Below are 27,205 nucleotides of genomic sequence, written 5' to 3'. Positions count from 1 at the left end.
ACCGCCCTCGGGAGCGGCCGCTCAATATGCCGCTCCCTGTGTGCCCTGGCCATATCCGGGTCTGGCGAGACCGGGATTTGATCCCAGTCCCCGGTGGGCAGCTTGCACACTCATGCATGTATTCTAACGAGAAAGTGCAATCAAGTTGATCAATATCAATGAAAGACGGCCCTTGTCCCAAACTCTTCCCTAGCGCCTATCCACCCATGTTCCTCTCCTCTCCTCTCCTCACCATAGCCAGGGGCTCCTCCCCGTTGATCAGGCGCTGGAGGTTGTTGACGATCTCTCTGACGTCGTAGTTGGGGAGGCGGCAGGCCCAGCCGGTGCCGATGCCGTCCGCTCCGTTCACCAGGACCATGGGGAGGATGGGGATGTACCACTCCGGCTCCACGCGCTGGTTGTCGTCGTAGTTGTACTTCAGGATGTTGTCGTCGACGGCGGGGAACAGCAGGCGGGTCAGGGGGCTGCGGTGGGCGGGGGGCAGAGAAGTCACGGTCAGGTGACTAGCTAAAACAGAACACAGCTAGGAGTAAGCTGCTGTCCATCAGGGACAACCCCAACCACCGCCTCCATCATGTCCTCGCTGGGCAAACCAGCAGCCGCCGCAGAGGGCGGTTCATTACGATACGCTCCCGGACGGAGCTATATAAAAAATTATTTATCCCGGCTGCACTAAGACTGTTCAATGGCAACTAAAGTAGCAGTCGGGGTCAAGGCTCCTGAATTTGTATTTATTATTTATTTTAATAATCATCACTTTTTAGTATTTTAATATAATAACTATAGCCATCTTTTTAATCCACTTTTATATCATGATCTAACTGTTTTTTATATACTGTACATGGCTGGCCCAGTGTTGTTGTCTGTCCTTTATGTTGTGTTGTGTTGTTATGTGTGGTTTTTAGTGGAGTGGCACGGCAAAATGAATTTCCCCACGGGGATAAATAAAGTATCTTTGAATTGAATTGAATTGAATACCGGCATTCACTGCAGTAAGTCTCATTCATTTTTAGCAGCATCCCCTCCATGTCTTCCTCCCACTCATATGCACTGACAGAACAGAACTGGGTCGATGACGCAAACATGTCGAGTCATCGTTTTGTTTTCTTGTGTATTCTGACCAGTGTAGATGGAGAGGAGACAGGGAGAGGAGACAAGGAGAGGTGTTACTGACCTGAGCATGGTGAAGATGTATCTGGGGCTGGCAGAGTCCTTGCCACCATGCAGCCTGGTACCAAACTGACCCTGGGGCTGCAGCAGGTTCACGTTATTGCTGCCAACAAAGTTTTGGGCCAGGCCCACGATGGTCATCATCAGGGACACCTAACACAGAGAGAGAGCGAGAGAGAAGAAGGGAGAGAGGGATACAAGCATGATAAATGAGTCATTCAGAGGAGGCAAACATTTCAATCAAGTGTAGTCTCACTGACCTGACAGACTGTGTGTGTGTGTGTGTGTGTGTGTGTGTGTGTGTGTGTGTGTGTGTGTGTGTGTGTGTGTGTGTGTGTGTGTGTGTGTGAGAGAGTGAGTGTGTCACCTCTCCATGATGGTAGGCTGACATCTCGGCCACAGAGCCAGCCAGCTGAGCCACCTTCACCTCCCTCTTGTCATTTCTCTTTAAACAGGAGAACAACACCTTCCTCTGACCCGGCTTCAGACCTGACAGAGAGAAAAAGAGAAAGAGCGATAGAGATAGTCATTCAGGGCTAACCTACGGTCACCCAAGTGTCTGCACAGGAGAGATAGTCATTCAGGGCTAACCTACGGTCAGGGCTAACCTACGGTCACCCAAGTGTCTGCACAGGTGTCTTATGAACTGGGGAGGACGGCCTCATTGTAATGCACAGAATGGAATGAGGAAGGGCATCAAACGCTCCCCGTTCCATGCATTACAATGAGCGCGTCCTCCGTTTTCTACCTCCACTGTTGTAAGGCCTTCTTGAGCTAAGCACTCACCATCGACCATGCAGGGGAGGGAGCGCTCGTTGTCAGAGTTGGAGAACAGCACCAGCTCCTTGTTGACAAAGTCGTTGTAGGAGAGGGACTTGGTAGTCTGACCATACAGGTATTCCTGAGAGAGAATGGGAATAGGCTTGAACATAAAACCAATGAAGACATCAAATGGCTGTCTTCTCTGAAGGGTCAGAGGTCATTATGGGTTGAACACAGAAGTGAGAGATACACAATGAGGCTGTTTTGGAGGTGTGCTTGATTTAACGTGGGAACGTTTGTCACTTTTGGGACTCCTTGGTCCCTGGCACACTGAGTTAAGTGCAGCTGGTGTGTTTTACAGGTCAGTGTGTCATCTGTGAGGTCATGGGTCATCAAGGGTCAAAGGTGACGCACCTCGGGCAGGTTGTGCTCCTTGCGCTGGCGTCTGTTGACCATGTAGTTGGTCAGCCAGTCCTTACGCTCCTCAATCTTCTTCTTGCTAAAGGCCTGGAGAGAGGAACAGAGGAGAGAGGAACAGAGGAGAGAGGAACAGAGGAGAGAGGAACAGAGGAGAGAGGAACAGAGGAGAGGAACCGAGGAGAGGAACAGAGGAGAGAGGAACAGAGGAGAGAGGAACAGAGGAGAGAGGAACAGAGGAGAGAGGAACAGAGGAGAGAGGGACAGAGGAGAGAGGGACAGAGGAGAGAGGAACAGAGGAGAGAGGGACAGAGGAGAGAGGAACAGAGGAGAGAGGAACAGAGGAGAGAGGAACAGAGGAGAGGAACAGAGGAGAGAGGAACAGAGGAGAGAGGGACAGAGGAGAGAGGGACAGAGGAGAGAGGAACAGAGGAGAGAGGAACAGAGGAGAGAGGAACAGAGGAGAGAGGAATAGAGGAGAGGGGAACAGAGGAGAGGGGAACAGAGGAGAGGGGAACAGAGGAGAGGAACAGAGGAGAGGAACAGAGGAGAGGGGAACAGAGGAGAGAGGAACAGAGGAGAGAGGAACAGAGGAGAGAGGAACAGAGGAGAGAGGAACAGAGGAGAGAGGAACAGAGGAGAGAGGAACAGAGGAGAGAGGAACAGAGGAGAGAGGAACAGAGGAGAGAGGAACAGAGGAGAAAGGGACAGAGGAGAGAGGAACAGAGGAGAGGAACAGAGGAGAGGAACAGAGGAGAGGAACAGAGGAGAGAGGAACAGAGGAGAGAGGAACAGAGGAGAGGAACAGAGGAGAGAGGAACAGAGGAAAGAGGAACAGAGGAGAGAGGAACAGAGGAGAGAGGAACAGAGGAGAGGAACAGAGGAGAGAGGAACAGAGGAGAGAGGAACAGAGGAAAGAGGAACAGAGGAGAGAGGAACAGAGGAGAGAGGAACAGAGGAGAGAGGAACAGAGGAGAGAGGAACAGAGGAGAGAGGAACAGAGGAAAGAGGAACAGAGGAGAGAGGAACAGAGGAGAGAGGAACAGAGGAGAGAGGAACAGAGGAGAGAGGAAAGAGGAACAGAGGAGAGAGGAACAGAGGAGAGGGGAACAGAGGAGAGAGGAACAGAGGAAAGAGGAACAGAGGAGAGGAACAGAGGAGAGAGGAACAGAGGAGAGAGGAACAGAGGAGAGAGGAACAGAGGAGAGAGGAACAGAGGAGAGGAACAGAGGAGAGAGGGAACATCTAGTTAGAAGACGGTGAAATCATCTCCACTAACAGAATCAAGGACATCCAGGAAGACATTCCAGAATAACATGATTTTACATTTCTGAATTGGAAAATTAAAATCTTTGTCAATCAAGTTTGCAGAATAGGTTACTATTTTTGTCAGGGATTAAACAATTGTTAGAAAAAGATGGAGAAAAAGGACAGCTCACCAGGGTAATTAGAGTATTGGGGCAGTAATAGATAACTATCCGCCACTAATGTAAAAATTCCTGGAGGAAACACTGGTATTAGATAACTCACCAGGGTAATTAGAGTATTGGGGCAGTATTAGATAACTCGCCAGGGTAATTAGAGTATTGGGGCAGTATTAGATAACTCACCAGGGTAATTAGAGTATTGGGGCAGTATTAGATAACTCACCAGGGTAATTAGAGTATTGGGGCAGTAATAGACAGCTCACCAGGGTAATTAGAGTATTGGGGCAGTATTAGATAACTCACCAGGGTAATTGCCTCGTCGTCTTCCGGCCCAGCGTACTTGAAGGGGATGCGATGTTTCTGCATGTCACAGAAGTACTCCTTCGCCTCCTTCGATGTGCTGGTACCCAGACCTGGATGGAAGGCAGGAGCAGAAGGCATATTAAAAATCATTACCTATTATCATTTATTTATTTGATCTAAAGTGTGTTTAAAATACTTTTTGTGAACAGATACTTTGTGCTCAGGTGTGAACAGGTGTGATCCCATATAGGACAGGTATAAAGGAGGTGTCTGTGATCCCATACAGGACAGGTGTAAAGGAGGTGTCTGTGATCCCATACAGGACAGGTGTAAAGGAGGTGAATGTGATCCCATACAGGACAGGTATAAAGGAGGTGTCTGTGATCCCATACAGGACAGGTATAAAGGAGGTGAATGTGATCCCATATAGGACAGATGTGCTCCCATATAGACCAGGTGTGATCATAATAGTCAGGTTTGAGGTAGCTGCTTACTTGTTGAGTGTCACTACCACACAGGGGTTTGGGACAAACCTTTGTAGTACTTGACTCTCCAAGATTTGATGTTGGGCTGGTTGTCCCTCCACTCGTTAAACTCTGGGATGCTGTAGAAGGGCAGCTCCTGCTTCTTAAAGGTCACCTGGGCGGAGATCAAATGGATATTATTTACCTCGGATCATAGACATGAATTTTATGTTCATACCTCAGGACTACAAATGGTTGTAATTACTGCATGTCACCATAAGGTGGCACTATTTTTGCATGTATAGATTAGTTCCAAGACAACACAGTATCTGACAGTATCTGACAGCATGTCCACGCCACTGTCTGATTTGTTGTATAATCTGTGCGCTTAAGTTAACTCAGAGAGGTTGCTGAAGTTATTTCTTGCAGTCACTTAACCTCGCAGCCACCATCAGTGTCAGGACGGATTGTACCATGTACCTTGATGATGGGGGTGATGAACTCCTCCAGGAAGTTGTGGCGCAACAGGGAGGGCCAGTTGTGGTGGATGAAGTTGATCAGGAGGCCTTTGATGTGGGAGCCATCCTGGTCCTGTCCACAGCAAGAGTCAAGACATATGGGAGAGTCAGACATCTGGGCCTTACCACGTACCAAGTACATGGTACGTTACTTAGAAGGACGCTGGTCCTCAATTTAGACCAATAACTTCAACAAGTTCAACCTTTTTCATACTGCTTCCAGTTTTTTTTCTCTCCATGGTCTAGCTTTGCCTTCTTGGCTAGGGTCTGGAGTCTCAATGGGACTGCCCAGTAAGATGACAATGACTTACTGGATTGGTAATGATTTCATAACAAACACTGTTAAATATGTGACAGAAACATTTGATTCATCCACAGGTATATCTCACACCTGATCGGTCATGATCATGAGCTTGCCGTAGCGCAGTGACTTGAGGGACTCCGGGTCGCTGTAGTTCTTCTTGTACTGGAGGCCCATGATCTTAATGACGGCGTTGATCTCAGCGTTCTCCATGATCTGAGGGACAAAGGCAGCGGGAGGTCGGTTAGTTAGTTACAATCTGAGAGAGAACACATGGATGAGGTATCCAACCATTTTACACCTGGGGCCGGTTGCATAAAGATAGATTGAGACTGGTCTAAGCCTTAGACTAGTCTTATATTCTCAGGTTAGACCAGGCTAATTAAGACTGCCTGTTGCATAAAAAATAAGACTGACTTATTTTGAGGTTAGCCTCCTTCCCCCCTGGCTAAGCTTGATTTAAGAGCTGTGTTGCTATGGAAACGAGTCAGGGCTAGTAGCTAACACTGTAACTCCAGCGAGGTAACTACTTCACTGGTTAAACCTGCTAAAGCAGTATATTTTTCTCCACATTATATTCCTCCAATATACATACGTTTTCAGCAGAAGAAAATGTTGTTTATCTCTCATATCTTCCGCCGCTAGGTGTAGCTGTTTCGGCCGCCAAGTTTTCTTTTTGTCAAGTGTCTTATTTTACCTAGAATGCATTGTGTGACAGGCTATCTAAGTCAGTCTTACTTTAGTCACTCATAGGCTAGCTTTATGCAACAGGAACATTTTAGAGTCTATAGCAAGTCTGACTTAAAGTGAGATCTAAGTCTAAGACTGGGTCTAGGGGTCTGCAACCGGCCCCTGGTTAAATTGTGGATCAATTTAGAGGGAAAAACCACAGATGACTTGGCCCACTGCAAACGCCAAAGCATGTCTATATTAAACTCAGCATGAATTAACATGTAATGATCATCTAGCCAGGCCAAAAAGGGATTAACACAGTGGTACAATGTATATGAAGTTATATTTTTAGATTTCCTGTTATGAAGTCTAAAGTAATAATCCGGGTCAGGAGTGAATACAAACTCTAATGCTGTGCTCATCTGTTGGCGTGAGGCCTCAGTACAGTGGTATATTGTACAGGATATTATGTATCGCACTGTTTTATGGGATGTTTCACTTCATTTTTTTTGTCTGTCTTGTGTTTTCCAACAAGGCCTACAGCAGAAAGTAGTGGTTTAGTCGTTCTTGTGTTATCCTCTGGGACATGCACTGTTGTGCATTTTGTGTTACTCACAATCAATCAATCAGTCAAGTAATCAATGTCGTATAAGATGGATTATGGTGTTGTAGAGTGTCTGACCTGTTTGTGGGAGGCCTCCCGGACGTTGAGCATCTTTCCCCTGAGAGGGAAGACTCCGTAGCGGTCCCGGCCCACCACGCCCAGCCCTGACACTGCCAGGGTCTTGGCCGAGTCTCCCTCCGTCAGGATCAACGTACAGCCCCCTGAGTTCTTACCACCTGGGGAGAAGGGGACACACGCACACCACATGAGAGCTTAGACTAAGTTGGAACTGTGACGTTCATGTTTCGACAGTGATTCTCAACCAGACATCAACCGTAGGTCAAACTACAGTCAAACATACCTGCGTCGTTGGCGTCGTCCAGTTTGGGCACGCCCTTGATCTTGGTGTGTTTGACAGCCGAGCACTTCTTGTTGAGCTGGGTCTGGGCCTTGAAGCTGACCCAATTCATGATGCTCTCCACAATCCCACAGTTGATGGCCTGGAAGGAGAGAGAGACAACCAGGGGCCACGTGTGATGACTCCAGACTCAATACAAGTGTCTGACAGGCTTGGCATGAGGCAAAGAAACTGCGGTCATTGAATTACAAATCAACATGTTGCCTAGGCACTCCTGTATATATGACAGGTATAAGCAATAAGGTTAGTTGATTTCTGTGGAGGCTGGTAGAGGTAGAAATCAGAGGATAGGCTCATTGTAATGGATGGAATGGCATCAAACACATACCACAGGTCCTCCCGATTTCTACCTCCACCAGCCTCTTCTAGGCTGGGAAGGATTGTCATCATATTGCTCCACCTCTATCAGCTATACAATCCTCTCAGCTCTGAGGGGGACTACAGTGATTGTCCTTTATATGGAGAAGTTAAACGTCAGCGGGCTTGTTACCTGTTTGATGAACTTGTCACTGAGTGGGCAGGTGGAGCCGAAGCTCTTCTGTTGCAGGGTCATGTTCTCCTTCGTCTGGGAGTCGAAGGTGGGGTTCTCAATCAGGCAGTTCACAAACAGCCAAATGTGACTCTTCACCTGGAGGGAGATGGAGGACACACGGGAGAAACATGTCACCATCTCTGGTAGAGACTCAGGGTTCATACTTGTGTCTCAGAGAGACTGGGTTGGGGTTGGAGATGGTTATCCCCCCCCCCCACACACACACACACACACATAAATAAATGTGGAATAATACTATTGTGCAATATGACAACCCTAGTCGTCTATCTGTGCAGTATAGTACAGTGGATAGTGTACATAGCCTTTATTTATGTAAACCAGCTCCTTCCCTTCTTGTGATTTCTTTTTTTTTCTAAAAGTTTTTTTTTTTTTCCTTTCCTAACACCAGGGGAGCCACCCCTCCTAAATTTCGTTGTTTGGTACCTGTACTGTAGCAATGACAATAAAGTCCATTCATTCATTCACACACACTTTAAAGACAAATCAAGTGTACCTGGAAAGGCTTGACGACCACACCAGCTTTATTCTTCTTCTTCACCGTCTCTATGAGCTTGCTCACCACCTGGTCTGCCACATAGTCGGTGTGTCTGCCGCCCTGAGGAACAGAGGAGAGGAACCATTAGGACGTGTTACAAACCACACACAAGACAAACACCTGACATGCAAACTCAAATAAAGTTGAATTGAATCAGGCCAATCTAACTACTTTTAATTCTTGAAATTTAAATCTGGTGGCCTGAGGTGGTCCAGCAGCACCGCGGTCTACAGGGTACACATATGCCCATGTCGCATGGGTTCGGGGTCGAATCCGACCCATGCCCTGCTGACATGCCCTCTTCTCCTTACTTTCCTCTTTACTAACTCTATGCAATAAAATGAAAAATATGACTGGGACTGCCCCACTCAGAAAAAAAATAACCTTTTAAAAATGTTTGGATGTGTCCACACTTTCCACACAACTTCATTCACAAGGATATCACAAATAACAGAACAGGCAGAACTGGCGAGAATAAAACATTACTTTAGTATTTGTTCTAGTATCACATTAACCACACTGCAGGTCCCAACCAGTTAGCTACTGATGATGATGATGATGATGATGAAGATGAAGACGTTACCTTGGTGGTGGCGATGCTGTTGACGAAGGAGACCTGCTGGAAGCCCTTCAAGCTCATGGTGAGAAGCACCTCCCAGCGGTCGCTGACCTGCTCGTGGACCACGGTCAGGGGCGCGCCCACCTCATCTACCTGGTCCTTCAGGTACAAGTCCACGTAGCTACGGAAGGTTGTCACCTGGGGAGGACAGGGTCAGCTTACAATGACATGACTTCAGGTCTCAAACAGGCAGTTGAATCTCTTACTGTAGCACAGCGGTCAGCAACCTTTTCAAGCAGAAGATCGATATATATATATTTGTTTTTACTGTAAAGTGCTGTGTATTGCATCCGTGTATGAAATGTGCTACATAAATACAATTTGATCAGATTTAATGTAAAAACACTTCAGAGTTCAGTGACCCTACCCAGTAACCAAATATGGTGTTGTATCTTTTGCACGTGTTTTTAAACTAGCAATTTCATAATCACACAGTAGAATGATAAAACGACTCGTACTTGGTGCAGAGAGGATTAACGATGACTTACAGGCAGTCTCTTGCCGTTGAGGAACACTCTGACCCCCTTGGAGGAGCCAGCGATGTCGTAGGCTCGCCGGGTCATGAGGGCAACTGTGTCCTTGTCTAGGGAACTCATCTTGAACTTGGCCAGGTCCGGCTGGAACGTGATGCAGGTGTACTCTTCCCTGTCCCACGTCTTGATCTTAGGATCCCCGGTACGGCCCATGTTATCATACCAGGTCTGGAGGAGGCAGGGAGGGAGGGAGGGGTATCACCAGCCTGATCATAGCCTAGCCTGGTCAGTGTCACCCTAGATCTTTTCTGTGTAGTCAACTCATACTGTGGTTCATGGTAACAATATTGAGAGTTGACTGTACAGCACAAATCTGACCTGGGGTGACTACCAGGCTACTTATAGACCAACCGCACTTTAGATAGTTTGTGTGTCAATCAGGGGAGGCTGGTGGAGGTACAAATCTGAGGTTGTTTGATACCATTCGTCATTCCATTCATTACAATGAGCCTGTTCTCCGGTTTCTACCTCCACCAGCGCCGACTAGTGTCAATGACTTATCAGCTCAGACTTCTTCTCACCTGCTTGAAGCTCTTCTGGGAGGCCGCACAGGACGTCTCCACAATGAACTTGGTGCTGAAGATGTTGCAAAGCTTAGCACCATATCCGTTACGCCCACCTGAATTTTGGATACAAACACGGGTGAATATATTGATTAGTTTGATGAGTACATAATATGCCCAGCACTCTCAAATAGAAACATTATGATTGAATGCATAATCAGACTAAGAGTCACGTTATTTTTTGTATTAATCAGTTTGCCGTGAAGAAGAACGCTGTGAAGTATTCAATCAAGTTAAACAAAACAGGCGTGTCTTTATCTTTATCTTATCTCGTCTAAGGCTGTACCTCCGAACTGAGGATTGGAAATAAGCCTGAGCTTATTGTAACTATATATAATGCACTTGGAGGACTGGACTCCTCTTCCTCACCAGGGGAGGTGGAAATCAGAGGAAGGGCACACTGTAATACATGCAATCACGTGCGTTTGTGATGCCATTCCTCATTCCGTTCCATGCATTACAACAAGCCCATCCTCTGATTCCAGCAGCCTCCCCTGGTGTGGAAGGCCGACAATTGTGCCAGAACATTCTTACCAGTGACTTTCTTCTGATCGTCGTTATAGTTACTGGAGGTGAGCAGCTGTCCGAAGATGAGTGCTGGAACAAAGACCTTCTCTACCTTGTGTTCCACTACGGGGATACCCATCCCGTTGTTCCAGACACTGATAGTGTTGTTCTCACTGGAGAATCCACAAGAACCATTAGAATAACATCAATGGAGAACCCACAAGAACCATTAGAACAACATCCACTCATGTCATAGTAACACCATGGTGTTGTTCTCACTGAAGAACCCACAAGAACAACATCATCTTATTGGAGAATCCCACAAGAACCATCAGAATAACATCATGTCATGGCATGTCAATCAAAACTCAGATCATTAACCCCTCTCACTGTGTTTGGGAGTGTTTCATATTACTGTTCATATACCGGTAATATAAGAGAAGAAATCAGTGTGATTGTCAGTTCATCTTTGAATGTTTAGATTTTCCTTTCATGTTTGCATTTTCAAAAAGTAGTATTGTGATAAAAATACTCACGGGAGAATGTCGACCTTGATGATGGACATGTTTTTATCTCTCTGCTTGTTGTCCGCAGCGTTCACTGAAGAGAAGACAAACAGGAAGTGGTCAATGTGCAGTCTTGTTAAGCCTAGGAATTGATTTATCAGACACAGATTAAGCCTACTCGTAGATTTATGATATTTTCTAGTCCAGGAAAAAACTTCTCAGGCTCTGAGAACAAAGCCTTTGTCCTGCAGTATTGCCTCATGGAATAAATGCATTCAATACCAAGAGAGGCTGGTGGAGGTACAAATCGGAGGACTGGCTCATTGTAATGCATGTAATGCTCATTGTAATCCTCATCCCATGCATTACAATGAGCCCATCCTCCGATTTCTATCTCCACAACACTAATCATCTAATGGTTCTTCACTCACCAAGGATCTCGTCAAAGATCTTGTAGAGACCAGGCACAAAGGTCACATCTCTACAGTTCATTCCGACCTCCTCATCAAACACCCACATTTGCTGGTGAGAAAAAAATAACAGATTGCTATATTAGTGAAATCATAGAATGACTTTTGATAGATAAGACAGATCTACAGCCTCCTCTGAGAACCTCAGATCCTCCCCCGCCAATGCTTTTAGAGAAGGAAGTGAGGGAAGGAAGACTTTAGAGATTCACCCCCATTGTCCTACAAGCTACGGACTTAAAAACTATACACATACATTTGACTGATTGATTGATTGATTGACTACCTGGGTGACAGGCTCCACGGAGCCGATGTAGCTGTCAGGACGCAGGAGAATGTGCTCCAGCTGAGTCTTCTTCTGGTAGATCCTCTCCACTGACAGACGGTCAGGGTTCTTCGGCTTGGCCTTCTCCACTGCCTTGTTCTCAAACAGGTTCTGGTGGTGACATCAGAAAAGGGATTGTGTTCATTTAAGTCCATTGATTTAAGACTCGTGGTGTAGAGAAAGAGGACGCTACTGTCTGACTTATCAAGTCAGATACAGTGGGGCACAAGTCGGAGGACGGGCTCGTTGTAATGCGTGGAATGGAATGAGGAATGGCACTAAAAGTGCCAATGTGCTGGATAATGGATACCGTTCCACTCCATGCATTACTATGAGCTCGTCTTCCGATTTCTACCTCCTCCTCCTCCCCATGTAGAGGCCTGGACAAAAGATTGTGTTAAAATAGTCTGTTAGCATCGTGTGACAAACTGGGTGAGAATTCCACTGCAGAGCAACGACATTCTATATACAGTGATTCCCACAGCATGTTAATACTGGCTCCCCCCAAAGTATAACTTGTGCTCAGTGATATAGATCATGTTCTTTGTTGGTTTGTGAGGATGTTCATACACACTTGGTAAGATGTGTGTGTGTGAAAGAAGACCACAAAAAACAGCAGTGACTGCTCTCAGCTGTTTAACACATAAAGACCTAGACACCATCACCAGTTGTAGGTTGTCTGAAGTGCAGTGTTACTATGAAAATTCACTAGAATGCAGGAAATGCCCACGCACCCCCCTCCCCCCCCACACGCCGCGAGTCGTTCCCCCAAAGTACATTTCATTTCTGAGGGAATCACTGATATAGTCTATAACTCACGATAATGTCAATACTGTGTTTTATCAAATCAATAGAACTATGATATGATACATGGTAGGGAGTTGTAGAAGCTCTATCACGGATTAGGTCTGTTCTATAACTAGCTACGAGCTAACACTTACCTTGAATGGTTTCGCAGCCATTCTTGTGCTGTTGTGTTATTGTTAGCTCTATAACCTGACTTTTTGACTCTTTATTTACTCCTATATACGACGTATATATATCCTCAACTGTCTACTTTTCAATCTAAAAAAACTATAGCCCTAAAAGTATAAAATTCTGCCCGTAACATCCGTAACCTTCCCCCTGCTCCTTTGTGGCTGACTGTTAATCTGCAGTTTTGACATTTCGAGACGACTTCAATCCCGCCAATTTCAGAAGCCAATCAGACGGAGGGCCGCATTTTTTTCTCCCTTCAATGAGCCAATGGGGTCTGAGCAAAAACCAGGGAAACACTCTTGTACGGCCCATATGAAGCAACGAACAAATCAGAAACGTAGAAAATGTAAGCCCGCCTACTTTGAAGCTCGCGCCCAATCGGTGATATTGTTTTCCGATTGCTCTGATGCTGATGTGTATGCGGTCATTTCAAAACGCTTAACGCAAAACTCACAATTAATAACACTTAAACATAGCCTGTCTAAAGTTGAAAACACTCATTTTGATTGAGACCTCTGTCAAATGTGGATCATTGATCCAAAATGTAAATGTATTGTGAAACGCCATGAGAGGTTTTGCTCTAACACAATATATAATTAACACAATATATAATTAACACAATATATAATTAACACAATATATAATTAATTTCGAGTGCCGAATAGTAGTAATAGAACATTATTTGTAGTTGAAAAGATTGTCTTACAAATATGTCAGTCTTCCAGTTATCATTAGGCCAATGCATATCACTTAAGAAATGTTGTGTATATAAGCCTTTTTATTTCCACTTGCTACTACAAACTACTGTTTGACCAGACAGCGCATTTCAATAGATCGATTACATTCAGAGAAACCACGTTTTGTAACATTACATTGTGCACTAGCATGACTTCAGGTGATTTCACGAAAAGTAATATTTTCGGGTATATACAATCTCTGGCGTGTGTGTGAGTTTGAAAAATTGGTAATTTTGATCATACGTTTTGATCAGATATATCACATCTGATATTACCAACAACTCCTTATGTTGGCAAAAGTATGCAACAACTGACAACTTCCGGTTTAGTTTTTCCGACTTCAAAAGAAGATTTTTTTTGGGTGAACTAACAAGATATTAAACAACAGAAAATGTAGGGGTAATATTACCTATAATTGTAAACATGCCTTTATTTTTATAAACTGGACTAACATAGCCTATTGTTTCGGAGGGATCATCAATAAGCACTTCGTGATTAGTAGTCCTACCCATTTACAGAGCAACATTTCTGTGACCTGCTGAAATCTGCCAATTTCAACTCTGAGCTGTGTTTCTGGCCTTTGTGGTAGAATAAGGCATAAGGCATAAGGCATAAGGCAAATATAGTAACATAGCATAGGTACGCTTACTATTTGGATTGTCACTGCAAGACTGTACAGTGTACACAGTTATGTTTAGATGACTGCAGCTCGATCTACTGATCTATCATCTACTTGGCAACACTTGTCATAGAAGATGCTGCTGGCCATTCGTGATGTTAGAATTATAAGGTTCTATCTCAATTTTTGTCAAAATTGAGTTTTTTTTTACATAATCTGATCCATTGGGTGTTTATTAATGCCTGTGTGGTGTTATTTTTAAAATGTTGACATTTTTGAGTTAGTAATTAATAAAACACAAAGGTTCCATCTTACAAAACATAATGGAATGTCAAAACGTTGACGCTCATTATCTCTGAACTACCCTAAACGGAGATAGAACCTTATAATTCTAAACTCACGCATTTACGGTGGCACTGTTGAGCGGTTTTGCAACATCTGCCACGTGTGAACAGAACGGTCCTGGGAACAGGATGGGACGGGGGGTGAGGTTGAGGAGGTGGGAGTGACACAGAAAGGGGAAACACTAGTCCCGGTCCAAACAACACTGTTTTCTCCGGATAACAAATGGACAGACCGAAAACTTAATAACTCTAACGGATATAAAAGTCTAGAGAACAACTGACAATTAAGGAGTGCATGTTTTAAACCATTCTCTTGGCTGTTTATCACATTTTAATCCCCCCCCCCCCCTTCTCGGGAGTAGGGGGTGGCTCGATCTGGCCAGGTTAGAACACTGTTCAGAAGGACTGAGAGACAGACTGCTGCCCAGATTGAACTGGGGACGTGCCTTTTGTTTAGCTCGCTATCCTGCTTCACTATCGAATCGGTAATCGGTTAACGTAACAGACCGAGTGTGGCGGCTATGGCGTTCTCCTGCATGTCGTGAGCCTAGAATGATAAGGTTCTATCTCCGTTTGGAATGATAAGGTTCTATCTCCGTTTGGAATGATAAGGTTCTATCTCCGTTTGGAATTATAAGGTTCTATCTCCGTTTAGAATGATAAGGTTCTATCTCCGTTTAGAATGATAAGGTTCTATCTCCGTTTAGAATGATAAGGTTCTATCTCAGTTTAGAATGATAAGGTTCTATCTCCGTTTAGAATGAGAATATTCTATCTCCGTTTAGAATGAGAAGGTTCTATCTCCGTTTAGAATGATATGGTTCTATCTCCGTTTAGAATGATAAGGTTCTATCTCCGTTTAGGGCAGTTCAGAGATATTGAGCGTCAAAGTTTTCACATTCCATTATGTTTTGTGAGATGGAACCTTTGTATTTTATGAATTACTAACTGAAAAATGTCAACATTAAAAAAAAAAATAACACCACACAAGCATTAATAAACACCTAATGGATCAGATTATGTAAAAAAAAAAAAAAAAAAAACTCAATTTTGACAAAAATGGAGATAGAACCTTATAATTCTAACGTCACGATGTGAAGATGAGATGAGCTCTTCCAGGGGCGGGCAGCGAGACAGTGACTGTGTGTGTGTGCCTGACTGCGGGGACGGCTGTCTGGTTGATCGTACTGAAGGAGCGGTGGTTTCCGTCTCTCCATGCTAAGAGAAGGAGGGGGAATGGAGGAATTCGTGACCGAGGAGGAAGAGCCATGGTACGACCAACAAGACTTGGAACAGGGTAAGGATCTAAGGAAAGCATTTCTATTCTAGGAGCCCCTCTCTCTGCAAACCGGTCTGGACGCACTCGCATCCCAATGTCAACGCGTCGGCTAGTCGGATGAACGCAGAGCTCTCTCTCTAAACAAAGGCCGTTATTATGTAATAAATCGACATGACGATGTTTTATTATTTATTGCATGATATAGTAAATAGGCAATACCTGTACAATTGCACAACCGAATATGACAACCGTTTGATACTTTGTGACAACAAAGCAGTCAAGGGATGCCAAGGAAGGGGCCTTTGTGAGGGGGTCGGGTAAATCTGTTTCAGCCTCTGCGTGTGTCACAATATTGCAAGTGCAATCAATTTACGTTGCAGGTTTAATAACAACGTGTAGACTATACAATGCATTCACAGATCAATGTCAACAAAATAACGATTGTAAACAGAAGACAATAGATGTCTGTTGGGCTGTCACCATTGTTCTTTGTAGCCTACTGTAGCCTGCTAAATTGCAAGAGTGAGACAACTTACGCCAACCCTTTATGGCGCAGATCGCCAACATATCTTTGCATTACTGTTTATTATCTTTAACCTATGCAACCTTCAAAACGATCCCCGATTACAGTCTCAACTGCCTTAGTCAACTGCAAAATGAGTAGCACCTTTATGACATAACCTTTTAACCCATGAAGGTTCAAAGTTCAGTCTTAAATAACAGAATGTTAACCTCTTCACACCTCAGAGATGGACACGTAAAACCTTTTTGAATGGACAATACGATACATAAGGAAGGGAAAAGGTGTGGATCCACTGGAAGAGGGAATCATTCACAGAGGCATTGTTATTCTAATGTTTGTTCTGCAGGACCAGTCAATTTACACAGACAATTCACATCACCTAGCTGCTCTATGCCTGTGTTAGGAGTGGTATCATTCAGGAGAATGTACACTCCAGCTAACAGTCTATTTACATTTTAGATTTAGATTGAGATTTCCGTTCTAATAAATTGATTGGATTATTTAAATCCCATCCCAAGCAACTAACCTCTCATTTCACTCCACACACAATCATAACCTTGCCATCACTTCCTGTCTGTGTGCCAATTATTACAATATCTGGCATGGGCAGTGAGAGAGGCTGATGCAATGATGCAACGTGGCTCTTGATCTGGCTATACACACACACACACACACACACACACACACACACACACACACACACACACACTCAAGACTCAAGAAACAACATACCATACTCACTGCAGAAACATACCCCACAGTACTGTTCAGCTGCTGAATATCTTGGGAAATGGACTGCACTGCCATTAGCAAACTTAGCCATTTTTCATGTACACCAGGGGAGACTGGTGGTGGGCGACCTCATTGTAATGCATGGAATGGAATGAGGAATGGTATCAAATACTGATGTTCACACACTCATACACACTGGACTTGGACACACAGGTAGTACCCCTCGTCCTGAGAGTAAGGATAAGATAAGTAATAGAGAGACAGAGGGACACACAGAGAGAGATATAGAGGGACAGAGAGAGAATAACGTGTGAGAGACAGACAGCAGAAGATCTTTAGATACTGAGATGAAGAGGCGTGAGAGCTCCATTCCTCTCCCCCTGTCTCTGCATCCACCCCTCTCTATCCATACCTCTATCTGTGCAGCCTGTGGTTGTGTATCTGTGTCGGAGCAGGTGTTGTGTTAGCTGACCTGTGACCTCTCAGAGCAGGTGTTGTATTAGCTGAACCTCTCAGGATACACTGAGCTCTCCCTTGGATGTGATACTTTCAGGTGCCAGCAGTCTATCAGAGGGCACACACCACTGGCAATGTACGGCTAGTGTTAGTTTGCTTAGGGTGTGGAGAGAGAGAGAGAGAGAGAGAGAGAGAGAGAGAGAGAGAGAGAGAGAGAGAGAGAGAGAGAGAGAGAGAGAGAAGAGAAAATAGATCAATTCAGAAGATGTGGAATCCGTTTCAAAGGAGGCTTTTTCAGCATGACTTTGGTACATTTATTGAGAACAGCGGGAGGAGGCAAACATGGGCAAACTAGTTATTCTTTTCTGTTGAGCCTCGTGAGTCAGATCCATGCCTACTGCTTGTTACACAGACCCAAGCTGGCCTCTGCCCAACATCGTAGAAGCAAATATGCGGGTGGCCAAGCTTGCTGAGGCGTTAGACTTGTCAGGACCCATCGGGCAGCGAGGCTAGAATAGAGCCTGATGAGAGGCTCTAATTACAGCTAATAAGGGTTCAACTCAATCTGAGTCAGGCATGGTTATCCTTTGTTATCCTTATGAGAAAAGGACAAAAGCTTGGGACCGAAGCTCATGCTGTTACCACGACACCCATAGGCGGAGGGCTTTACTGCAGTCACTCAGATCAGCTGGAGAAAAGAAGGAGAGGCCCTGTTTTGTTTAGTTTTTTCTGCAAATTCCATTGAATCTCAAGGGAAATATGCACCTACCAAAACAGCAGCTGCTCGCGCTTCAGAGAAGATCGCTTCAGCACACCAGATTCTCTGTGGAACGTACACACACACACACACACACACACACACACACACACACACACACACACATGCATACATGCACACTAAAGAGTAATATGAGAGGAAAATAGAACATAGGACTAGAACATCTAACTATACAGAATAAATGTATACTGTAGGATTCATATTATTTTTTGGAGCACATAGGATGTTTGACTTGCCAACATAGGATGTTTGACTAAGCCCTCGATGACCAGATTAGAGAGATTAGTCTGCCTCTGTGTTTCAGCTGTGTGTGTGTCTGTGTGTGTGTGTGTGTGTCTGTGTCTGTGTCAGTGGCTTGTAACAGGAGTGTTCCCGTTCCCCTGACAACTGGAACAATCATTCCACAAACCCCCCCCCAAAAAATTCTGCAATGAAATAAAATGTATATCATTAAATGTTCCTCTCTTGCTGAGGGACTTGAGTTCTGTCACTGTAACTGATACTGTTAAAAAAATACTCTTTAATATATGTTGAAATTGGCTTAATGTAATAGCATACATCCAGGAAGTGCATACAATTCACTATGCCATTATGTCTGAGTCACTGCCTCTAAGACGAGTGATGTCATCCTTTATGGGTCAGGGCACTTCCTGTTTCAAGACAGTGGTCTGTTGCCGCTATTGATTGTGTTGTTGGATGGTGCAGTGAAGTTCTCTCTCTCTCTCTCTCTCTCTCTCTCTCTCTCTCTCTCTCTCTCTCTCTCTCTCTCTCTCTCTCTCTCTCTCTCTCTCTCTCTCTCTCTCTCTCTCTCTCTCTCTCTCTCTCTCTCTCTCTCTCTCTCTCTCTCTCTCTCTCTCTCTCTCTCTCTCTCTCTCTCTCTCTCTCTCTCTCTCTCTCTCTCTCTCTCTCTCTCTCTCTCTCTCTCTCTCTCTCTCTCTCTCTCTCTCTCTCTCTCTCTTCACATACTAACAGTCCAGCAAGTGAACTTTGAATTTAAACAGTGACACAGTGTTTGGGGTCATGTGGTTCTCGAGGCAGGCAGTGGCAACCACCCAGCCATCTTGGTTTACATAATTCAGTTTCCTCTCCTGGAAGAAAAGCAAAAGAGGATTTATTTCTGCAATGCTTTTCCAGGTGACATAGTCCAGGTAATCCAGGTGACATATAGCCTGTAGCTCTTCAGGCTAGGAAGCCGCCGTGTCCTGCTCTGGCATGCACTCTGGGTCTCTGTTTAGCATTTATATGAGCTTGCCTTTCCAGCATCCTCCCTTCAACACTTACTGTATATACAGTCTGTGGATCTGTAGTGTGTGTGTGTGTGTAGTCCGTGGTCCTATAAATTATAAAGAGCAGTTGTAGAGCCCGCCCCAGGGTCCTGCTTTATGTTTGAGCGTTCAGTCCTGCTCTAATGGACTCTCTGAGCCGCGGGACACACCGGTAGTAGCCTCCCCGCTGTTCATAAAGGATTCTGTTCTGTTCACCATCATCGGCCTGTCAGGAGGAAGAATCGTTGTTCTGTTCTGGAACACTCTTCCCTACAGTATGGAGTTGTTCTGTTCTAGAACACTCTTCCCTACAGTATGGAGTTGTTCTGTTCTAGAACACTCTTCCCTACAGTATGGAGTTGTTCTGTTCTAGAACACTCTTCCCTACAGTATGGAGTTGTTCTGTTCTAGAACACTCTTCCCTACAGTATGGAGTTGTTCTGTTCTAGCTCTCCTTTCTGAGTTCATCAGTTCAGGAATAATATTCAACAAAATGTAATGTTTTTATGGAATACATAATACATCGGAATATGTAATAAGTAAGTAAAAGACATGAATGTACCGCTATGTAATCATACATTGAAAGCTGTTATTCATTCATATACCACAAATGGTTAAGGCCCATTAACTCTTACCTGTGTGGCGGCCAAAGGCACACAGGAATTCATGATGCTGTCAGTGCAGGAAGCAGGCCTGTGTGTTAGTGTGTTTTAGTGTAGGAGGCAGGCCTGTGTGTTAGTGTGTGTTAGTGTAGGAGGCAGGCCTGTGTGTTAGTGTGTGTTAGTGTAGGAGGCAGGCCTGTGTGTTAGTGCATGTGGCGGAGCTGGCAGCAGCTTGCCTTCTCCCTCATTAATGTAATTGAGGAAATACACAACCAGGCAGGACAACCAGGGAGAGGAGAAAGCACATCTGAAAAGCAAACAGATACAGGACACAATGAAGTGTGTACAACATTAGGGCTGACCGTGCAAGATGGTAAAACACACACTCATACACACATACACACACACACACAGGCGCGCATGAGCATGCACACACACACACTCACAGGCATACACACACACGCACAAGGTTGTGTGTGCATGCGCGTGTGCGCCTGTGTGTGTGTGTGTGTGTGTGTGCATGCACGTGCGCGCCTTTGTGTGTGTGTGTGTGTGCACGCGCTAGCGTCTTGCATGGTCAGCCAGTTTTTCTGACATCTCTCCAACCTGTCATTGCTATTACTCTCACTTTGTGACTATATACATTTGTAGGTCAAAGGTCAGATTGTGTTAACAGAGGGGAACGTCTGGTTATTGATTATATTGACTAACATTGATTACTGAAGACAAAGTTTTGTCTCTTTAGAGGTCTGTTGAAGATTACCTTATTGGCAGTTCAGTTGAGGGTCTCTCAATCAAGCGGTCACACATCACACATCACACACACACACACACACACACACACACACACACACACACACACACACACACACACACACACACACACACACACACACACACACACACAGGTCTTCAGAAAACATACCATGAATCCTGCTGAGTCATAGCCAGGCCTAAAGTAGGACTGTGTAGTTTCCTGTTGATCACCTCATCTGTTTCCCTGTTTGTAATCTAACCCTGACATGGAGTACTTTAAGTACTACCACTGTGACCTGCTAGGTCCTACATCCTACATGAACTAAGAGAGATCACGCTACTCTAATGTGTGTGTGTGTGTGTCTCATATCCATGAGCTCCTGCACTCAGGAGTGCAGACTGCAGTGAGTGTGTTTGTCGTAGTCTCTGTGGAGAGATGCTGGCTCACATCTCTGACCTTCAGAATCAGGAGAGGCTGGTGGAGGTAGAAATCGGAGGCCGGGCTCATTGTAATGGATGGGATGGAATGAGGAATGGTATCAAACCAGTGTGTTTATAGTATCATACACATGTGTTTAACACCATTCCTCATTCCATTTCCTGCATTACAATGAGCCCGGCCTCTGATGTTCTACCTCCACCAGCCTCTCCTGTGAGTGGGTCAGAGGGGAGAGGGAGCAGGGTAGAAATAGAGGAGAGAAACCTATGGGGATATTTGTTATTTTTCTTTCTCTCTTTCTTTCAGATTCAATTAAATTTAAAAAAGCTCCCTCCCTCCTTCCCTCCCCCCAAAGGATGAAGTGATTGCGGCGGACGGGAGGGCAGAATGTTTGATGGTGCCGTGTGTGTACAGACGTTCTTAGAAGCCTGCTGAAAATAGAGCGATGATGATGATGACGATGTATTCTACAATGAACAATGTTCAGCAGTTCAAAGCGCGCTACGAAACGATGCGTTCTGCTGTCGTTGTCACCAGTCTGCCAGTTTGTTTCTGCTCTCTCTCTTTAGCTAACGCGTTTGTCATTTCACGACTGTCTCTGTGTGAATGACCAGAATTTACAGCAGGAGTAAGCTGAAGGAAAGGCTGACTGGCACTATGACTCCAGAGAGACTAGAGGACAGATTGAAATACAACCGCTGGTATATTTAACACTGGCATCATACAATGTAAAGCTTTGATAACCAGCTGTAACACAACATGATCTCGCTGTTTTATTAAGACGGTTTGTTGAAGCTCTGACCTACATACATACGCCTCTCATTCTCTCTTTTCCCTTCCCTCTCTCTCTCTCCCTCGCTGTCAACCCCTCCCTATCTCGTACCTCTCTCCCTTTCCCCATCTCCCCTGGCCATCTCCTTTCCCTATCTATCTCTCCATCTCCCCCTTCCTCCCTCTCTTCTCTCTCTCTCTCTCTCCCTGGATATCTCTCTCTCTCTGCAGACCTCCACCTGGCGGCGGAGCTGGGGAAGACTCTGTTGGAGAGGAACAAGGAGCTGGAGGACTCCCTGCAGCTGATGTACATCACTAATGAGGAGCAGGTGCAGGAGATTGAGGTACGCTATGGCCTGACATATATGATCTCTCACCAGGGCAGATGGAGGAGAACAAGAGGAAGCCAACCACACACACACACACTCAGTGTCAGGGGAGGCTAGTGGAGGCAGAGGTCTGAGGACCGACTCATTGTAATGCATGGAATGGAATGAGGAATGGTATCAAACACGTGTATGACACCATTCCTCATTCCATTCCATGCATTTATAATGAGCGCATCCACCAGCCGCCACTGCTGTTCAGTGTGTGGTGGGTTTGCTTTGGCTTGAATCTCCCTGCTAGAGACGCTAGTTCAGTAATGGGAACATGAAGTCTTACTTTGGGACTGACCAAAATGGAAGGTCAAGCCAATGAGAGGTAATTAAATCAAGCTGATTTCCCTCTTCACTAGAGCCTGCCATTAACTTTAGCAATGCAATTAATAGTGTGTGTGTGTGTGTGGCATGGTGTCTGGATTAAGGCCAGGGCTAGCGGCTAATACCTCAGGAACATTTGACCCTTGACCTTGCTGTTTCAGCCTAGCTGTAACACCACCTCACCCCATTTCTTACGACAAATAGTGCTAGAATGACATCATCTGTCGTAAGACAATGCCCCTCACTAACCTGGTTCACAGGGTTCAAAGCCAAGGGGTATGATCATGTACTGTGTGTTATATGTTTGCGTGTGCGTGTGTGTGTGTGTGTGTGTCCTACAGTATCTTGCCAAGCAGCTGGATGTTCTGCGGGACATGAATGATCAGCATGCTAAGGTATATGAGCAGCTGGATGGGACGGCCCGGGAGCTGGAGCTCACCAACCACCGCCTGGTCTCGGACAGCAAAGCCTCCCATCACAAGATAGAGAGGTGAGAGACAAACACACACAGAAACACACACACACACACACACACACACACACACAGAAGTACACATGCAGACAGAAACACACACACACACACACACACACACACACACACACAATAACCTGACCTTCCCCCCTGGTGTCAGGTTGACGGGGACCATCGAGACCCTGCAGACCCAGGTGGAGTCTCTCTCGGGCCAGATGGAGCAGCTGCGCTCCCTGGAGCAGCTCCGGGTGCGGAGGGAGAAGAGGGAACGCCGCAAGACCATCGGCTCCTTCCCCTGTCTGAGAGAACTCTGCACCGCCCCTAGGTCACGCCTCCTAGTGCCTCCTACTGCCCTCTCAGTACCATTATCAACCCTGCTGATTCAGTCTACCGGGAACAAGTCGGCAGCTGATGGAATGTTCCGAAAAATTTAAATAAATGTCAACGTTGTTGAAAATCAATGACACACATCGCTAGTCAACTAACACAGCTTGTTTTGTGAGCCTGCTAACAAAGTAGTGTTATATATAATTAACTGGGTAGTAGTGGGGATTACTCACCGAATTCATTGCATTGCAATATTTTGGCTTGACCAGCGAGTGTGTCGTTGATTTTTAACAACTTTTTATTTACATTTATTTGCATTTTTCAGAATAAAAATTGAATTTGAACAATTTGATTGGTTGCCAACTTGTTCCCGGTTTCACCAGCTGCCGTCACAAACATCAGGCCTCTAAAAAAAGACATGCATAGAAATGAAGTGAGAGGGAACTGTTGTGGGAATCTCCTCTGATTGTCTGCTGTCCTGTATTTGCTCTTAGTATATACAGATCTAGAAATCTGGTCACAAAAATATAAATGAGACATGGATAGATGTACTGACTGATTGTCTGCCTGTCTGTCTGTCTGTCTGCGTGCCTGTCTGTCTGTCTGCCTTCCTGTCTGTCTGTCTGTCTGTCTGTCTGTCTCTCCGTCCATTGCTCCATCTGTCAGGTATGAGGATGGGTTCGTGGTGGGACGGGCCGACAGCTTCTCAGTGGAGGCGGAGCGTCAGCCAATGGAGGAGGAGAACGAGCGTCTGCGGGAGGCGGTGTCGGCTCTGCGGTCAGCCGTGAGGACGGAGAGAGGACGCCGAGAGGGGGCGGAGAGAGAGTGCAACGCCCTCCTGGGAGAGTTCTCTCGCTTGGAGACACGCGTGCAGGTTGGAATCAGTCCTTTTTATTCTACATATTCCTTTTTATATCGTTAATTTATATCCTTAATATTATGACCAGTCTTTTTTCTCAAGAAAGACATGTTCAAGACAGAAGAATAGCGCACATGTTGATACAGACAGTGGGATTCAAATGTTTAAGAACAGAATCAATTTATAGAATATAAAAGTGAAAACCATTATTCAGTGGAAAGGTCAAAATAATAAACGCTCTGGAGCAGAATGAATTCCCCAAATGGGAATAATAAAGATATAGATTGAATTGTTTGATATATTGACAGTTCCAGTGATTGATTGATTGATTTCGTCCAGGGTGCGGAGAGCTGCCAGGCGCGGGTCCGCGAGCTGGAGGCGGAGCTTCAAGAATTACAGCAGCTCCGCCGAGCGCGGACACTCCTCCTGCGCAGCGAGGACGACGGCGTGGGCCTCACCCAGACCCTCCTCAACAACACCCCAGAGACCGACACCATGGAGGGGGAGGGAGTCGAGGCGGGAGGAGGGGTGAGGGAGGAGGGGGAGGGCGGAGGAGGCGTGGGAGGGGAGCCGTTACCTGCCTCCAGCCCCGTGAGGAAGAGCTGCAGCGACACAGCGCTGAACGCCATCGTGGCTAGAGACGCCTCCGGGAGGAGGAGGGGCAGCTACGCCATCCACGCCAACAGCGTGAGGAAGAGAGGGATGTCCATCCTGAGGGAGGTGGACGAGCAGTACCACGCCCTGCTGGAGAAGTACGAGGAGCTGCTGGGGAAGTGTCGACGCCACGAGGAGAACCTGTGTCACGCCGGGGTGCAGACCTCACGGCCCGTCTCACGAGACCCCTCCATGAAGGACTGCGCGGTGGGCCCCACCCCGGCGCCCCCGTCCACCCCCACCCAGTCTCCCTCCACCCCGGAGGCCATGGAGACCATCAGCAAGCAGGTGGAGGCGGTGGATAAGAGGCTGGGCCAGAACACTCCGGAGTACAAGGCCCTCTTCAAGGAGATCTTCTCCCGGATCCAGAAGACCAAGACCGACATCAAAGCTACCAAAGCCACCAAAGCTAGCAAGTCTAGCAAGCCTGGGAAGTCCAGTAAATAAAACATGCTGGTGGATTGGATTTGTAGTTACCTCCTCCACGACCGATGTGTAGCACCCACCCGGGGCTGCTTCCTCATCTTCTTTCTGTTACGAGTTACCAATTAACCGGGTATACTTACTCAAATGCTCTACAACTTCCTCTATTGCTAACTGCTATGAGCGCCGCCTCCGCCTTGCCTACCTTTGCCGGTGAAATCTAACTCAGCCCTTGTTTTGTTTGTTTCTGGCTGCCTTTTGCTGCCTTGAGTCACAGGTACAACGATGACCATGTCAGCCCAACCTGTTGGAACAACGGGAACTGGAACTGAAATAACAGCTGAGAAAGAGCTGCCTCAGCTTCCCTTGTCTAACATAGATTGTATAAGAAGTGCACTGATCTTTAAAGACTTGCGGTAAAAAAAAGAAAAAATGAATAAACATTATTCATCAATGCGAATAACCTCTGAACTCTCCAACCCTAGGGAGAAACTGGAAACTGGATTCCTCACAAAGAGGGCAAGTCACAATGGTCAGCCAGTAGAATCCAGGTTCTGCTTCCCCTCAACCTGCGTACTTGTCCGTCTGAACAATGGACTGAAGTTGCCAATTAACGTTGCCTAATGTTAACGTTACGTATGAAATGGAAAAACAAAGCCTTTTTCCCAGAGGACATTGCAACAGTCTCGCGCTGCTCTGTGTCTGTGACCTTTGACCTTAGTACTGTATTTTCTACTAGAGATGAGTTCTGAGGGAGGGGGGGGGGGGTGGGGGGTCCTGTCAGTGCTCATGCTATTGGGTTGGATCAGGGTATGAATTAGGCCAACCTACATATTGACTCTTGGGGGGTGCCCTGACAATTGTGTGTTGAAACAATGCTCAGATTTTGTCATAGTTATGGGGACTTTAATTGCTTATGAAAAGAAGAGAAAGAATTGCTAAGAATGTGATCGTAATCGGAGTTCCCTCATCTGCTTGAGCAGCACCTCAGGGAACCCAAATAATTCCAACCCTGCGTCTGATAGCAGCTGAGTATGTCAGGGGAGGGGAGTGTGCTACATTCACATCAGCCCCGAGAGAGAGAGAGAGGAAACTGGGTTTAGAATAGCGGGCAATAACTGAACCAGTAGTACCATCAAACCAGTGGAGTCTGAGTGAGTCGTGAGGCAGATATTTCAGAAGTGACTATGTATGTGCTCAATATTGCTTTTCCTCTGAGATGTATTTCCTCTCTTTGGATGAGTGGCGAATGTGAGATGCAGAACAGATGCTAGAATGAACTAACCTGCTCTATAGCGGCTTCCTACCTAGTGAAAAGGTGACACAGACAATCCACACACAGATTGTGTGTGTCTTTTCAAACAGTCTTTTCTGTTTCCTGGGCATTATAAACCCTTGCTACATTGATTAGTAAAGGCTGGTAAAGAGGCATGGCTTGGTCAAATAGAATGTGCTGTTTTTTAATGATCTTATCTATTTTATTCTCAGCCATTTTGGGTTGTTGGGGTAGGGGTAGGTACACAACACATTAAAAGGGAAAAAACAAAGCTGTGATTGTATTTCAAACTGTAAACGGAAATAATACTTGTTTAGACAAAATGGCTTTAGATATAAGTGATGGATAATAATACTAGCAGTATTACTAACCTTAGTTAACCTCTCTGTTGACACACAGCTCACCGCCTAGAAACCGAACACTAACAATCTTGCTACAACAGTGTGCACGTTGCAGCACATTAAGGCCATTCTCTTTGCTAGCAAAACATATACCAACATTTTAAGGAATGTTATTGTGGTTGCATTACTTAGTATTAATTATGCATAAA

General features: G+C 45.6%; 2 protein-coding genes across 2 annotated transcripts in view; one reads left to right on the top strand and one right to left on the bottom strand.

Moving 5' to 3' along the window:
- The window catches only part of top2a (DNA topoisomerase II alpha), a gene marked incomplete at both ends in the record, with an annotated part of 21,561 nt that extends 8,935 nt beyond the window's left edge, over nucleotides 1-12,626 (bottom strand). The window contains 21 exons of the mRNA XM_080542421.1: nucleotides 233-464; nucleotides 1,175-1,323; nucleotides 1,538-1,659; nucleotides 1,957-2,071; nucleotides 2,347-2,439; nucleotides 4,080-4,189; nucleotides 4,613-4,718; nucleotides 5,024-5,134; nucleotides 5,453-5,578; nucleotides 6,717-6,874; nucleotides 7,000-7,138; nucleotides 7,547-7,684; nucleotides 8,103-8,204; nucleotides 8,728-8,901; nucleotides 9,252-9,464; nucleotides 9,818-9,915; nucleotides 10,394-10,539; nucleotides 10,903-10,966; nucleotides 11,304-11,394; nucleotides 11,626-11,775; nucleotides 12,606-12,626. Of these exons, the coding sequence (XP_080398547.1) occupies nucleotides 233-464; nucleotides 1,175-1,323; nucleotides 1,538-1,659; nucleotides 1,957-2,071; nucleotides 2,347-2,439; nucleotides 4,080-4,189; nucleotides 4,613-4,718; nucleotides 5,024-5,134; nucleotides 5,453-5,578; nucleotides 6,717-6,874; nucleotides 7,000-7,138; nucleotides 7,547-7,684; nucleotides 8,103-8,204; nucleotides 8,728-8,901; nucleotides 9,252-9,464; nucleotides 9,818-9,915; nucleotides 10,394-10,539; nucleotides 10,903-10,966; nucleotides 11,304-11,394; nucleotides 11,626-11,775; nucleotides 12,606-12,626 (2,658 nt within the window). The remainder of the gene's footprint in view (nucleotides 1-232; nucleotides 465-1,174; nucleotides 1,324-1,537; nucleotides 1,660-1,956; nucleotides 2,072-2,346; nucleotides 2,440-4,079; nucleotides 4,190-4,612; nucleotides 4,719-5,023; nucleotides 5,135-5,452; nucleotides 5,579-6,716; nucleotides 6,875-6,999; nucleotides 7,139-7,546; nucleotides 7,685-8,102; nucleotides 8,205-8,727; nucleotides 8,902-9,251; nucleotides 9,465-9,817; nucleotides 9,916-10,393; nucleotides 10,540-10,902; nucleotides 10,967-11,303; nucleotides 11,395-11,625; nucleotides 11,776-12,605) is intronic.
- Nucleotides 12,627-15,557: 2,931 nt separating this feature from the next.
- LOC308168111 (cerebellar degeneration-related protein 2-like) lies at nucleotides 15,558-25,403 on the top strand (the record flags this gene model as incomplete). Its single annotated transcript, XM_080542589.1, has 6 exons — nucleotides 15,558-15,639; nucleotides 22,175-22,287; nucleotides 22,986-23,134; nucleotides 23,277-23,441; nucleotides 24,110-24,317; nucleotides 24,642-25,403. 6 exons carry the CDS (start codon nucleotides 15,558-15,560, stop codon nucleotides 25,401-25,403), a joined length of 1,479 nt encoding a protein of 492 aa, XP_080398715.1.
- Nucleotides 25,404-27,205: the final 1,802 nt, after the last annotated feature.

Source organism: Nansenia antarctica (genome assembly GCF_963989245.1).
Source record: "Nansenia antarctica genome assembly, chromosome: 11".
NCBI lineage: Eukaryota > Metazoa > Chordata > Actinopteri > Argentiniformes > Microstomatidae > Nansenia > Nansenia antarctica.
The sequence above is the reverse complement of the archived record's forward strand: the minus strand, read 5'-3'. Positions and strand labels throughout refer to the sequence as shown.